Raw genomic sequence first — 14,614 nt, 5'->3', positions numbered from 1 at the left:
TGCATCAAGGGTGATTGTGTCATTGATACCCTGGATCTTTTGGGGCGATGATGTCATAGGGTGATGATGTCATAGGGTGATGATGTCATAGGGTATGATGGGGATTTCTGGGGTATGAAGGAGGTGGGGAGAGGATGTGAGAAGTGCTCCAGGGGGTTGGGGATAGTGGGGAGTTGGGTGGCCCTTGGTCCCTTTTTGGAAGATGCGGAAATATTCCCTGAGCAAACTGGTTGGTTAGGAGGGTTGGTCTTGTATGGGGTCGGCCCCTTATAGGTCCTTTTGGGATGCTGACATCTTGGTGGGTGACACCAGGATCGAACCGACGACCTTGGTATCGCCCTTTCAGAATGGTGGGCTGTTCGTCGTTGCAGTTGCTGGGTCATTACGGGCCTGTGGATGGCCGGCCCTTCTTCCATGTCCAGGTACCAATCCATATTGGTGCATGACAGCGTATGCTGCGGGTCGACGGCGCACGAAAAAAACGGTCCCTGCAAGAGCGCGACTGACTATTCCTCGCGCTACATCCCCGCTTGCACCATGTTCGCTCCAGTGCCAATGTTATAGAATTGGCCTGTATGCCCCGACCACTGTGAGAGGCGTTATTCTATGTACGCAACGATATATATATATATATATATATATATTTGTACTATCTCGATCATCGCACTACGTTGAGGTTGCCACCTACGCCGAGGCGAAGGTTAGCAGACGTGCACAATGATTCTGACGATACTCACTGAGTGGCGTGGCTGTGGCGCCCTCCGGCCTAGTGCGTAAAGGAAGAGTTCAGCGCTTGCAGCTCAAGTCCGAACGACGGGAGGTCCCCGTATCCTGGTGAGCGAATGAGGAGGGTGTGGGTCGCCCAGCCAACAGCGAGCGAGTTCGTTGCGGCGGTCAGGACCCATTTGTTGCGATAGAAGTCCCAAATCTCGTAGGACAGGTCATCGATGACCACGTGGGGGGGTGACAGCCGCCGGAGGGCAAGCTGGCGGTCTCGGGCCAGGTACATGGGGCACACGGTCCGGCCGTACTTGCCCTGGGATGATGCGTGTCAATATTGACAGGCATGGTGACGCGCTGTACTCACCCAAAGCACGACAACGACTTGATCAGACTTGCGCTGGCGCCTGGCAATACGTCGTTCCTCCGCGAAAGCGGAGAACTCATGACGCTCTCGCTCAAGAGGGTCTTGGATGGCCACGTTGCGCACGGCGGCGAGTACCTTCCCGAGGTCCCCGCATGTGACCGCCGCAGTGCTCCGAAGCACGATCGCAGGGAATCGACAATCGACGCGCACGCGTCCATCCTCGACGGGCGCCCAGCCCTCCTCGGCGTGCGACCACACCTCGTACGACGGGTACGATAACGAACCGCGCGCACTCGCGCTGCAATAACGAATGTCCTGGAGGCGGAGCTCGCCAGGGCCGCTCAGCATGACGCGCAGGACGTGCGGTGAGGCGGAACTCTACCGGACATCGTGTCAGTCGTATCGAGCCTCGCGAAACGCTGATTACTTGCCTCGCTCCACAAAAACATCGGCCATAAGCCCTGCAAACGCGCGTGGTTAGTGTGCGAACGCGCGACAGCTTTTGAGGCACTCACGTTGGCGTGATGTTCGAATAGCTCCGCCAAATCCACCTTCTGATCAATGAACAGCTGCGAACACCATTGTCAGCACGAGCACACAACGGGTAGTTGAGGAAGACCTACCGCGTATACATCTTGGCGGTGGAGGTGCTGAGGTCACGTCAGCTTCCGCGATGTCTCCCGTGACTCGAGACACTCACCAGGTCGAATTCGCAACGCCACAGGTCGTGTGCCCGTCGCATAGCAGACTCGTCCGGGTCCTCGTCGTCGTGTTCGTCTTCCTCGGGAGCTTGCGCCATTGCTTCAAATTCTTCGTCCCGGATGCGAAGGTCCTCTGCGTCGACGTTCGTCCCGTCGTCGCCGTCGATGAGGGGGTTGCCGTACCTGTCAACCTCCACGATGTCCTCGAGGTCAGGGAGGTCGTCGTCGACGTCCTTCATCAACGGCGCGCCGTCCCTGTCGACCTCGACGATCTCCGTATCGGAGCTGTGGTCGACGTGGTCCTCGTCCGCGCCGGTGAGGTCCGCCCAAGACTGCGCATCGGAGTCGGAGTCGATGTCGATGACGTCGCGGTCATATTCAGAGCCTTCGTCCGTGCTAGCGTCTTCGGACATTTCGTCGCCAGTCTCGTCGCACACGGCTACCGCCTTGCCCTTGGAGGTCTGCGACGACTCGCCGCGCTGGCCTCGATGGCCCGCGTCCTGCGTCGTTCGTCAACACTGTGACCAGGGCCCGGACGGATGACTACTCACAGAGAACGGTGCTTGCTTCGCGTCGGTGTGGGCCTGCGCCTCGGCTTCTTCGACGGAAGCCAGCAGCTCTGCCAACATGGCATCCGCCCGGATTTGCTGCTCGACGGCACGGTCGAGCGAGTCGATGTCGTTGATGTCGCGGTCAGATCCAGAGCCTTCATCGTCGCTAGCGTCTTCGGACAGTTCGTCGTCAGTCTCGTCGCGCACGGCTACCGCCTTGCCCTTGGAGGTCCGCGACGGCTCGCCGCGCTGGCCTCGATTGCCCGCGTTCTACGTCGTTCGTCAACACTTTGACCAGGGCCCGGACGGATGACTACTCACAGAGAACGGTGCTTGCTTCGCGTCGGTGTGGGCCTGCGCGTCGGCTTCTTCGGCGGAAGCCAGCTGCTCTGCCAACATGGCATCCTCCCGGATTTGCTGCTCGACGGCAGGGTCGAGCGGCAGCCCCCCGGGTGCGTTATCACGGTCGCGCTGAGCCTCGATCTCCCGCAGGAGGGCATCTGGAGGTCCCGGCTGCGTAGGCCATGAGATATGGCACACGTGCTCGGTGTCGTCGTCGTTGCGCGGCCGGCACTACGGAAGTATTAGCAATATAGGCCGCGTATGAAGGGCCGCGCTCACCTTTAACAACCATGCACCAGCCCATCCGCGAGCGTACATGAGCTCGCGTTTCACTGGGCGCCCACAAGTCGGACAGCGGTTCTGTTTCGGTAGGCGTTCTTCCGCTCCCTGCCAACAGAGGTCCTTCAGAGTTTCGGTGAATTTCTTCGACTTCCTTCCCTTCGGTGCCTTAACCCTCTTGCCACCAATGCGCTTATAAAGCCGCCAGTGAGGGGGGATTTTGAACGCCATGGGGTCGATGGACGGGAGAGGATGACGGGGACACTCCGCGTCGCTGCTGTGTATATATACGGAAACTCTGGCGGCGGCATGATATCTAGCGGCTCAATTCACGTCGCGCTGATCTGGTGTGCTCGAAAATCTGGGGCGAAAATCTAAATAGAGGAGACTGCACTTGGTCAGCCAATTACCATCGGTGCTCGTGCGGACGAGCACCGTGTCGCCAAGCGTCTGTGCCGTGGAAGTACAGAAGACGGTCCCTGGGGTACTGCGTGCATATCCACCGTTGCGCATTCACGCTCTCCTGATTCGTTGGGCCCGGGTGTGCCTCGCAAGGACAATTCTCCATCGGACTTTCTCCTCATGCTGCTCCGTCGTCGTACGAGGCAATCTCGCCACATGCGACGCACTCGATCTACATGATGCCCCTCGTGCAGCCCCGCCCGCGGTCGACTCCGATTATTCCCTTCCCGAACGCCGCTCCCGTTCCGTGGCGCTAGCAGTGATCGCGCCTGCGTGTTCGTCGGCCTCGACTGTCTCAACGAGCGTATTAGATACAGTGCGTCGCATCTGCGTTGCCACTCACCGCAGGTACTTCCCAGACGTCGAGGCCTCTGTGCGTGATCTCGCTTTGCGGATAGTGGTCCCAGCGTTGTGGTGCCGTGAATACTCTGACGGCCCAATGTTTCAACCGAGGAGCCTATTCATCGTCTACCAATCAGTGTATGAGTAGACACATTAACACGGCGCCGGAGCATCATTTAACATGCTTTATACTCGACACCTCACACGGGACGATGACATGGGGTCCCTGGGGGTCTGCGAAAACAATTATCATCCCGGCACATTGCTGGGCGTTCTGCCAGTTGCGTGAGCGGCGCGAACGGCGAAGTCGTCCTCGGTCGGGCTTTACGCTTATGCCGCCCCACGATTGAACCAGGCACTCTCGAAACGGCCGACGGTCGGAATGTACATGATATCCACCTCCACGCCCAGCCCCGCCGCGGTACAACTACTCGCCCTTATTCGCGTCCATTGACGTTCGCCGAGGGCCTGGGTCAGATGTGCGGCGTCGCTTACGCGGAGCTTGGCTCTCGTCCTGCGAGTCACGCCTCCGAATAGCACTGGTGCTGCCCGAAGACTCGGCCACGCCGCCATGGCTCCCCCCCATGCTCGCTCGACCCTTCCTGGCCGTAGGGGCGCTATAGGTGGTGCATTCGTCGTGCTTGCTCTTCGCACGCGTCAGTTGTTATGCAAGCCATGTCATGAACGCGATCACTCACTGTGCATGTCTTCGCGCGAGCCTTCACCGCCGTGTGAGGCGCGCCAGCGGTCAAGATGCGCTGTTGAGACTGTTAGTTCCTATGCATCATGCATTCAAGTGCCCCTCACCAGTCGGAGAGATATGGCTTCCTGTGCCGCCTGCAATGCCATGTCAGCCAGAAGATTCCAACGACGGGACACGGCACATACGTTCTTTGCGGCGCTGAAGGGCCCCAGCTTCTCCCGTGACTCCTGCGCGTGGTCCCGTACAGCCTTATCCAGTCGTGCCAGTACGTCGCCTAGACCGACGGTGTTTGTCGTTTCGGTCTTCTTGATGAGGAGCGTGCGGTGTGCGGCGGCGACCGCGAATGAGTCCCCCAGGCGACGCAGGCACCATTCGGTTTGTTCGACGTCCCACGTCGCGACGTTGATCGGCGTCAGGTCTCCTTGCAGGTCCTCGGGGTTGCGCCACAATGCGCTAGCAGGAGCACAAGAGGTGATGAGGACCGTACCGTCGCTTTCCAGCGGGACGTTGAAGACGGCCGGTTCGTCGCCGTCCTAAGGGCAATCAGATTGACATGTGTTGAAGTACAAAAGTGACACCGACCTTTGTCCAGATATACACAACGGCCCCCGGTCCGCAGATGGGATGGTTGTGTCGCAAAGAGCGGCCGAGCGAACTCTCGACGTCCTTACTGAGCATTTGACTGAAGAGCTCTAGTTCGACGCCAATGTTGATGCAACATTCGACGCCACCACCTCGGACCAGCACCGCAACGCGGGTGTCTTCAACTGCCAACGTGTCGTGCTGGAGAATGTGGACCCTCCAGTCGGCATCGGCCATTTTCCATACCTCGCACCAGAACGCGGCTGGCCCGCCGCATGCGTCGACGACCCACTGGAGGTTGGCGGGGGCAATGTTATCAAACACGTCGATTGGAACCATCCTCATGAGAGGCGGCTCGTCGTTCTAGGGCGCGGAGGTGAGACAGCAGGTCAGCGAAGAACCAGGACATGCTTACCGAATACCACAGAACCATCCGGACGGACCGCTCGGTGGTCGTATGCGTGATGTCGCCGCGGAGAGAAGTCTCGTCGTGGGTAGCGGGGGCAAGCTTCATGGCGATCTGCTCCGTGGTGGGCACGGTAGGGAGCAGAGCAGCAGGCGCTTTGTCGCCGGCCATCGGTTGTTGGTCGCAGAGGAATGGTCAGAGGGGAACATTTCCTCGCCGAAAACCTTCGATCTGAACGGCTTGCCACGATCTGCATCCAGATCGTCCTCCCGATCGCTCCCAGTCTTCCGGTGCCTCATTACTGTCGATATCCCTGTCAGCCCGTTCTCCGGTCGTCTTGGGCTACTCGAGCCAGGCGTGCTGCACACCGAACGTGCAGGTGCCCACGTGCAGGTGCCCACGTCGATGTACTTATTAGCAAGATCATTCAACGTGCTCCCTCAACGATGCCATGCTGCCATACAAACATATCCCTATCTAAATTACGATCGACGAGCCGTTCGCGGCTTCTTTGCGGTAGTGTCCTTACGTCCAGGTTCAACCGACGCCTTCCTTTTCACCTTCAGGACCGTGACCGAGCCCATTCTGCAAGCTAGTCAGCAGTGTTCCAGCTCAGTAAGAGACTACGCACCCGTCATTGTTGGCCTGCCTGTCTCTAACACGACGCTCACGACGGACGCGAGAACCTACCAAGGTCTCCTGGTCGGGGTCGGGCACCGGCATCTGCACTCCTGTCGTCCGCTTAGCCTTTTTACCCTTCTTGCGGCGCACATTGGGTGCGGGCGACGCAACGTCTCCAGCGGTCGGAACCGCCTCTGGCGAAGGAGGGGACCGCGCGGGAGTGCGCGGGGCGCCTGTCAAGCGATGGTTGAGCGAGAGCGTGAGTGCCCTGATGCCAGGCTTACCTTCGGGAGTGACGACTGTGAACGAGCCGTACGGGATGTCTTGAATGGACGCCGAAGTGCCACGCGGGGTGGCCCGGGGTGACGCAATCGTCCGCGAACGAGCTGGGGTGCTGGGTTCGCTTCCGTGCAGCGACTTGTTTGGGCTCCCATTCGCACGGCGTACGACCCCGCCACTCGCCGAAGATGGCGAACCCGCAAGTCCCGTGACGCGTGGAGACGACGCAGTTCGCATGCCTGTACTAGATGAGCGCGACAGTCAGACGCGCAAGCCGTGGTTCGTACCTTGCAGCATCCTCTCCGCATTCCCGACGAACGGCGCTAGATCAGAGCTGGCGGTGGCTATTCACAGATCAGTGGAAGCAGGCCCGCCAATGGGTCCGGGACTCACTCTTACGACTCTGCTCCAACCATAAACCCACCAACCCCTCGAATTCCTGCGGCGTCCACCTCCCAAGCTGGCGCAGGGCTTCGAGGAATGTCAGCCCGTGGCGGTTCTTCCCGCGCTCCGCACTTTGGCATGTCAGCTTGAGGATCGAAAGACGAGAAGGGTGCTTACATGTAATGCACCGGTTCACCGCTCAACCCTGGCCCTCCGACGATAAACACCCCGCCCCAGCCAAGCTGCTCGTAGAGGGCATCGATAGTGCGGTCCAGCCAGTAGGCTACTGCTTCAGCGGGGCTACGACCGACGTCAGCCAGGCTCACGCGGAGGTACAAAGAACTGACAGAGCGGGAGGCGCCTCGGCAGGTCCGTCTTGGGCATTCGGTGGCCGAACAAACTTGTCGTTGAAGGCTTGCGCCTTCGCCTCGTACGTCGCAAGCTGATCAGGCGTGAAGTCCTCGAGCGTATCCTTGCAGCTGGCGCGGTACTCGTTCACGTCGAACCGGCCGGAGGTCGGGCTGCCCGACCTTCTAGGTGCTTCCTTGATGTACATATCGAGGGCGCTGCGCCTGCGAGTGCGAATCTTGGGCAGCGGAACGAGGGGGATTTGCACCACAGGAGCCGACGATGAAGCCTGCCGTTTGGGATTCGTGTGCAGCTCGTCGGAGACCCATGTATACATGATCTGCAGCGTGGTCAGCGTGGCCTTCGTGAATACAAACCGACTTACCTTGGGCAGGTTCTTCATGCGTTCCTCGAACTCCTCCTGGGTTTCAGCAGGATGGGCCTTCGCCTCCAATTTCTTCGCCCTCGTCATGTTGCGCTTCCGCTTAGCGAAGCTCGTGGGGGATTCTCCCGGCCACGGCGACTTGAACTTCTTCGTGAAAAGAGGACAGAGCACGTTGGCGATGTCTTGGATTCTCCCATTCGTCTCGGGGCGGTTGACGATGTGCTGGATGTCCGGTAGCTTCCACTGGTCGCGCAGATATTGTCTCTCGTTGCCGTAGAACCTGACCATAGCAAAGCCACAGAGGGAGCAGAATGGCTAACGTTCGCCAGTCAACGTTACAGGAGGTGGATCTGATAGGGAATTCGGAGGACGTACATCGCTGCTGAAAGATGATGGCCACCGAGCGCGGGAACCCTCGAGAACAAATTAGAGGTTAGCAGTTCCAGGGGGGCTTGCCCCAACCTTTACAATGGATCATCCGGGGCCCACGAGCGTACCAGGATATCGTACAAATGTACATCGAGTCGATCACTATTGTCTACATGTACGGTACACTACTCGTCCGAATTCAACAAGCTCGCAGGGACACGTATGGGAGGAATGGGCAAACGGTGGAAATGGGCCACGAAAGTGCGTACGTAGTATGCGACAGCTTCGCGCTGGACGGTTTCGAAATAATCCACAGTACAGTCATCGTGATCGACCCGCGCGTCCACCAATGACTTAGGCGTGTCCGGCCAGCGCGTGATGATCTCCAGAAACCGAGCGAGGTACCGCCGAACGTCGCGCCAGGAGGGATCGGGAGGCGTCGACCAACAGAAGGGCTCCTGCGTAATCTCTGCGGGCGGGATAACGCTGACGACGGATGTGTCGGGGCCCCAAATGCCGGAGACGGCGGCCTCCCTCCCCCACCGAAGCATTTCGGTCCAGTCCGGGCGGTGGACGATGGCCGTGTCGAGCGCCATGAGCTCGCACCGGAAGTTCACTTCGTGAGCCTCCCACAACAGACGGGCACGAACTTCCAACGTCGACGCCGCCGCATGGGCGGAAATCGGACTCCCCTCCAGCGAGGGTGTGCTGTCTGGGCGGTACGACGGAAGGAGCGCGGTACGGCCAAGAAGACGGCTGATCCCGTTCCGCTCGTTCTGCCGCTTCTGCGCGCGGCGCACATCCGCTTCGGTCTGACCGCCGGCGCGATGCGTATGGACCTCGTAGTCACCCCAAAGCGCTGCGCGCCATTCGGCGATCGTCAGGGGCTGACTGGACATGGATGGATCGAACAGCCGCGTCCGGCAAAACCTGCGAATCCGCACAAGATTGTGGAGATATCGGTGGACCTTCTCGTCCGTCCGTGCAAGCTGCGGATGTTCACAATCCGCTGGCAAGACGGCCAGGGTCGAGACGGTGTCGAGGAGGAAAGGCGGTGGATAGAAGTAGACGACGGATAGGGTGGGTTGAGGGAGGGGCGATACACCTTCCAGGGCGCGCTGCCAGACGTGGGGAACCGAGTAGAAGGGCGAAGCCGCAAACGAGCGTGACGGGTGGGCCGCGATCGGCGCCGGCCGATCGACTCCAGCCTCAGGTTGAGTGACGGCCTCGTCAGCCGCCGAAGTCTGCCCGTTGAGAGAATCCGCAAGCCCCTCGCCAATCGCGCAGCCTCCGTTTCGCCCATGTTTACCTCCCCGAGTCTTCTTCTTCTTCTTCTTCTGCTGCTGCTGCTGCTGTACCGCCTCGCCGGTCTGGACCTCCACGGCCTTCGGCACGTCCAAGTGCTTCGAATGCATGTCAGATGCGTCGATGCGAGGTCTTTTACTTGGGCTGCCCCCCGCCGAAGTAAGGCCGGCGCCGTCGCCTTCCGCAACCATCCCCATCAGACGCGTACCGCACACCTGCTTCGACACCGCTAGCGACATCGTGCTGAGCCAGTTGCTGGTGAGATTCAGAACGCCAGCGACTGCCTGTTTCTTCTGGAAGATGGGGGGATGAGAGAGGGGCACTCTCTCGTCGACCGACTCCGCGGTGACGATCTTCCACACCCGCACCTGGTGCGTCAGGGGCTGCAGAAACCACGTAGGGAGGCCGATACGGACGCACGTCTGTGCATCTGTGCCTTCACGGACGAATGCGCCGAGGACGGGGAGGACGTCATGGGAGTAGTTGGTGGTTCCGAGGAGACGGGGCTCGAACCAGACGAGGTACGCCAAGATCCCTTCGAGCTCCAAACCCAGCCGCTGAACGTGTGCACCTACCGCCACGGCTATGCCGCTGGTGGACGGCAGTTGCTTCATTCGATCGACCACTTGGCGGAGAATCATCCTGATGAAGCGACAGTGCGCTCGGATGGGCTCCGTACCTCTGCAGTGAGCCTCCGTCGTCGCCAGGATCAGTTCCGCTGCGTCAGCGAGAGCGTCCCGCGTCTCCTTCTTCAAGAAGCCGAGGCCTTTCACTCCGGTCTCTGGGTCCTCCGTCCAATGGACATCCGGCCGTAGATCCTCCCACAGGATCTTGCGAGAGGCGTCAGCCAGTTCCTTGCGAGGAATGCATGCCACGTGCATCATCTCCGGCAGCAGCATCTGAGGCCACCGGGAGTATTCATGCACCCCCCAGCGACCGTCCGCAAACGTCTGGACGATGTAACTCTCGACTGGATACTGCGGGACGTAGTCCATGTTGGGGGACGTGATGACCATCGAGGTGAACCGGTCCTGAGCAGCGACCTTGCCCTCGAACGGATCACACACCGATGGAGCTGAGATGATGGTAAGCAAACGGTCAGATGAGTACACTGGTTATCTCACCCGTGCCGTATCTATTCACTCGTAAGGTGGGCGGGCGAACCGGCATGGAAGGAACGGTCGACGGGGCAGGAGGGACTGGGGTTTGGGCGTTGCTGTGGTGATCGTCATTGGCGGGGGAATCAATGTCCATCGGTGCGTTTTCTGGGACACCTCTGGCTGTCCGCTGCTGCAAGTTCCGTGCGGGACGCCGATTTACGGGAGATTTGCGAGGACGTGAGGTCGCCGAGGGCGCGGTAGGAGGCCGCGAGGTCGGCGCTGTGGTTGGATGGGATAAGACACTTGGAGAATGGTCAGCTATACTCCGTGGTGACCGTGAGTGACCTACTTCGTGGAGGAGGAAGCATCTTCTGTTGGAGGCGGTGGTGGAGTCCGTGCGCGTCGCTTTCGGAACTTCAAACCGGCGTATTTGCGAGTCGGAGGGTCAGGGAGCGCGTCGTCGGAACCCATCGAGGAGCTTTTACGGTGCGAATTCAGGGCAATAATACACGAGCAGAGCTAAATACTGTAAGCGATCACCTGAGGCGGAAATCCAATCAGACCACTGCGTGGGATGGCGACAGATATCGTTTGAGGGGAGCGGGCCAGATCGACGCGACGAAGCTTGAGTGCGGAGAGGGTCGTAATCAGGTGTGGCAAGCGTTGAGCTGTCCTCACACTGATTATACACAGTCCACTTCGCGGAGCAGTAGAGCTCGCTCGGTGAACCGTGGGGGGTAGATGGGGGGATGCGGGTCGCGACGTGTCGTCCGGGAGTGACTGATACCGAATGAAATTTGGTTAGCAACGATGACTGTGAGCCACAAATGGCTCACAGAACTTCTGACGCGTAAATACAAGCGGTGGGACGGCTCACAGCGTGTGTATGCGTTCGAGGGGCGGTCGTTGCAGAGGGAGATGAGAGATAAGTCTTGATTGTGCGTGACCGTGTGTGAGGGAGGCGCCCGAGTTCGGTCAAACTCCGCCATACGAATCTGGCCCGAACAGGACTGCACGTGACATCCCGCTTTCTCATTGGACTCACACAGCGCGCGAGACGTCGCGAGATGCCATCGGGACATTGGATCAGTGATCGACTTACCCCGCATTTCAGCATAGGCGAGGCACAGTACTTGAAGAACATAACGGAAACGGGTACACCTTAGTATACCAGTGCACAGCGCGGTAGCGATCTCTCGTCGCGCGCATATATTACGATAACTGAGACGTACGCGGTTAACGGCGGAGATAGAACTACGATTTCGGAGTGAGAAATGAGTGACCCCGGAGCAAGCACAGTAAGTCCCAGTGCATTAGGCCGCGCGGAGTCAGACCCCCAAGTATGTACGCTGACTTTCACTTGATATAATCGCATAGACCACTCGCGGCCGAAGACGGCTCCGAGGCAGGGTTGCAAAATGCACAAAAGGTCGACTGGGACGGCCTTCGTCGTGAAGCACTGAAAGCACATCGGAGACCGCTCAGCGTGCACGAAATGGCCCTGTAGAGTCGTTATTTTTGCGCCCTGTACGACGTCAAAACGCTTCCCAAATAACAGTAAGCATACCAAACCAAATCAGCCCTCGTGCATGATGGTTGGCCCGGTGGTCGCTTCAGGGTCTCCTGAGCTTCCGAGGCGGGGCGCGCATGTGTTCCCGATGTTTCCGGGACCGAACGACGTTGGACCGATTTGATTTGGCCCACCTAATAAATTATACAGCATATTAATATGACACTGAATGTACATAAGAGGTCTGAAGTCCGCAAACACGGCAGTGCCGATGCGCCGAGAAAGTGTATGTTTCTGACATAAGAACATAACATATCGTCCCATCCACAGACGAGACAAACGTACTGCCTGTATCGTTAGATAGCCTCAATATGTACGAATCAAACAAGCCCAAAATCGCATTTATACGTTGAGGGGTCATGGAGATATGGTTTGAGGACTGTTGAATAGCTGCCTATGCAGGGTTCGGTACAACGAAACGACCACAACTTGTGCACAAGTGTGCATACATGGCACCGTTTCAACCATATCTTTCTCGATACATGTCGCAGAAACATGTGTAATGGCTTGAACGATGCGGGACAATTGGGGCAACCGGATGAAACATATCTTGTAAAATCCTGATGTCATGAGGACACGGTATGTTGCAATGTATGTTCAAAATTCACCTGTTTTTGGCACTTTGCACCTCCCACATGAACGAAGCCAGCGCAGATCATCATACTTCTCCATTTTGCTTACCGTAGCATATGAAAAATGTTTATGGGTGCGCGCCTGAGCGCGCCGCCGGTGTTCAGTTTTGGCGACACTTGGGAGATATGACTGTCCTTCTTCAGGAGCTAAGATGACGCAGTGCGGACCACTGGGCCAAACTGCATGTATCGGGGTTTGTTAGAATAGGAGAGACTGTGGCTACCCGGGGAGCATTTTTATGGCGGCGCGCAATGAGAATGGACTTTGCTAAAGCTCGTTCTATGTCGTCCGATCTCTAAGTGCCATGATCTGGATGTCCAAATTCGTGTACCATCTCAAAATATATGCAGTGAATCGGATTAGAATACCCCCATCGGCGCGCACGTACTAAAAAAATTACAGGCCATTTCGATGAGAGGGAGTGGAACTATGGACGGCCGAAGTTAGAGGTTCGGACTTCGGGAGAGGGGAATGCCGGATTGGGACGCGGGGCGCGTGAGCGCTAGGCGTTGTCGCCATCCGAAACAGCGTCGAGCATGGGCCCGACACCGTGGCGGACAGCTGGCGTGATGTCGCAGACGACGTCCGGCAATCTCGGATTATCTACGTTATCCATCTAATCTACTCGGCGAGGCTGGGAAATGAAGCACGTGCGCAAGGCCTTGGGGTTTGACGCCCTCCCTCATGCTTCCTCTCAACTACCCCCATCTCGACTCTCACTCTCGCTTTGCGCACACTCTGCGGCTCTGTTCACGGCTGCATATCAACTGGCCAGACGGTAAAAGGTGTTTTGGAATGACAATGTAGGGCAGTTCGCTGATGACGCATGACACCAACAGGAATTCAAGCACAATCAACTCGTCGCATCCCTCACTTCACCCCGGACCCCCTCCCTACGCAGAACGTGCTTCGGTCTGCGCTCCGGCTCAAAGTCATAGAGTGCATTCCGGAGCAGCCAAGCAATTTGTTACCGCGGGTGGCCAAGCCAGCCGTGCGACATATTGCTTTGCAACACTACCTCCTCCCCGCCTTCAACACATGGGCCCCGATTCACGACGTCTTCCTGCGCCGCATACGCTGAAGTGCCCGACACCCTTCTTATAGGCCGAACGTTCAAGATCGTCATGAAGCCTATGACGCTCGTATACGTGTAAGTCGTCCGATTTCCTCTGACGCAAAATTCGAAGACTGCGCTGTGGCCATCACAGCGTTTCGCGGCGATACCTCAATAGGACACGAAGGTGCGGGGATGCCAGCTAGGGCGCGAGACGAGCGGCGTGGACTTTTTGGTGAGTTCCGCAAGCGCGTTGAACAGAGCATTGCATCAATAATGCGCGCTATGCAGGCGCGAAGTTAGGTACAGTCAGGCGACGGGCTACCGATGTCATACGAATATCGAGAAGCAAATGGGAAGGTCGTGCGGTGACAAGGAGAATGAAAGTCCGAACTGAGCTAGACGTGGCACAGATACCACGACCGATCACGTACCCCACCGTTTTGAGCACTTCAGTATACGCCCCGTACACAACCTCGCGCGGTGAGCATGGGTCGCATCTCTGCATTGTCTGCTAAGCAGGTCGATCGAAAGGTCGGTGTAGATCGAGATCACTGGGGCCCGATGCAACCCCCAGGAGCGTGGGAAAGGGATAAAATGCGACTCATACTGTGTCAGCTTGGCCCGCTACATCTGGCGCATCCCCACGTCCTTCCTCTGCTACTCTGTGCTATGGCTAAGATAAAGCGCCCCAAAGGTCGGCTCGGCACATTGAATAAGCTTGTCACCATGAAGCGCGCCCGGGTCGAGGCTACAAAGCCGGAGCTGGTGGTTCCTTTCGATCCTGTGTGGGACAAAGCAGGCGGCGAGCACTCGAGATGTCCCGTAGCGGAGGGGACGGATCGAGGCGCTGAGGAGAAGACGAGTGCAAGTACTACGCCGGACACGGCGAGAGTAAAATTTCCGGTCACGGTGGAGGACGCAGAGGATGAGGACGACGCGGACGAGGACGACACTGAGTGGGAGGATGAGGACGAGGGGGTGCCTCCGCTGAATCCATATGCGGTGCGTGGAGAATCATGTTTCATGACTGTCAACTAACCCTGCCCTCTAGCCATCCACCCGCCAGTCCGCATTCCGCGATAAATTCGGAAAACCTGCCCAGGAAGCC

At 58.3% G+C, this 14,614-nt stretch overlaps 4 protein-coding genes across 4 annotated transcripts; all 4 read right to left on the bottom strand.

The window, feature by feature from the left end:
• Positions 1-766: 766 nt before the first annotated feature.
• On the bottom strand, positions 767-3,191 carry TRAVEDRAFT_43980 (uncharacterized protein; the record flags this gene model as incomplete). Its single annotated transcript, XM_008036772.1, has 8 exons — positions 767-1,036; positions 1,088-1,465; positions 1,603-1,656; positions 1,711-1,737; positions 1,788-2,288; positions 2,340-2,609; positions 2,661-2,912; positions 2,961-3,191. 8 exons carry the CDS (start codon positions 3,189-3,191, stop codon positions 767-769), a joined length of 1,983 nt encoding a protein of 660 aa, XP_008034963.1.
• A 1,000-nt stretch (positions 3,192-4,191) lies between these two features.
• Positions 4,192-5,626, bottom strand: TRAVEDRAFT_43979 (uncharacterized protein; the record flags this gene model as incomplete). Its single annotated transcript, XM_008036771.1, has 6 exons — positions 4,192-4,410; positions 4,463-4,522; positions 4,572-4,601; positions 4,653-5,000; positions 5,050-5,412; positions 5,465-5,626. 6 exons carry the CDS (start codon positions 5,624-5,626, stop codon positions 4,192-4,194), a joined length of 1,182 nt encoding a protein of 393 aa, XP_008034962.1.
• A 366-nt stretch (positions 5,627-5,992) lies between these two features.
• On the bottom strand, positions 5,993-7,760 carry TRAVEDRAFT_43978 (uncharacterized protein; the record flags this gene model as incomplete). The annotated part of the gene is made up of 8 exons (XM_008036770.1): positions 5,993-6,040; positions 6,146-6,309; positions 6,361-6,594; positions 6,643-6,699; positions 6,749-6,870; positions 6,917-7,039; positions 7,087-7,427; positions 7,473-7,760. The coding sequence occupies 8 exons, from the start codon at positions 7,758-7,760 to the stop codon at positions 5,993-5,995; spliced, it is 1,377 nt and encodes a 458-aa protein (XP_008034961.1).
• A 266-nt stretch (positions 7,761-8,026) lies between these two features.
• TRAVEDRAFT_117289 (uncharacterized protein) lies at positions 8,027-10,162 on the bottom strand (the record flags this gene model as incomplete). Its single annotated transcript, XM_008037042.1, has 3 exons — positions 8,027-8,809; positions 8,861-9,085; positions 9,236-10,162. 3 exons carry the CDS (start codon positions 10,160-10,162, stop codon positions 8,027-8,029), a joined length of 1,935 nt encoding a protein of 644 aa, XP_008035233.1.
• Positions 10,163-14,614: the final 4,452 nt, after the last annotated feature.

Source organism: Trametes versicolor, assembly GCF_000271585.1.
Source record: "Trametes versicolor FP-101664 SS1 unplaced genomic scaffold TRAVEscaffold_3, whole genome shotgun sequence".
In the NCBI taxonomy this organism is placed as follows: Eukaryota; Fungi; Basidiomycota; class Agaricomycetes; order Polyporales; family Polyporaceae; genus Trametes; species Trametes versicolor.
Note: the sequence above shows the minus strand (reverse complement) of the source record. Positions and strands in the feature narration are given on the sequence as shown.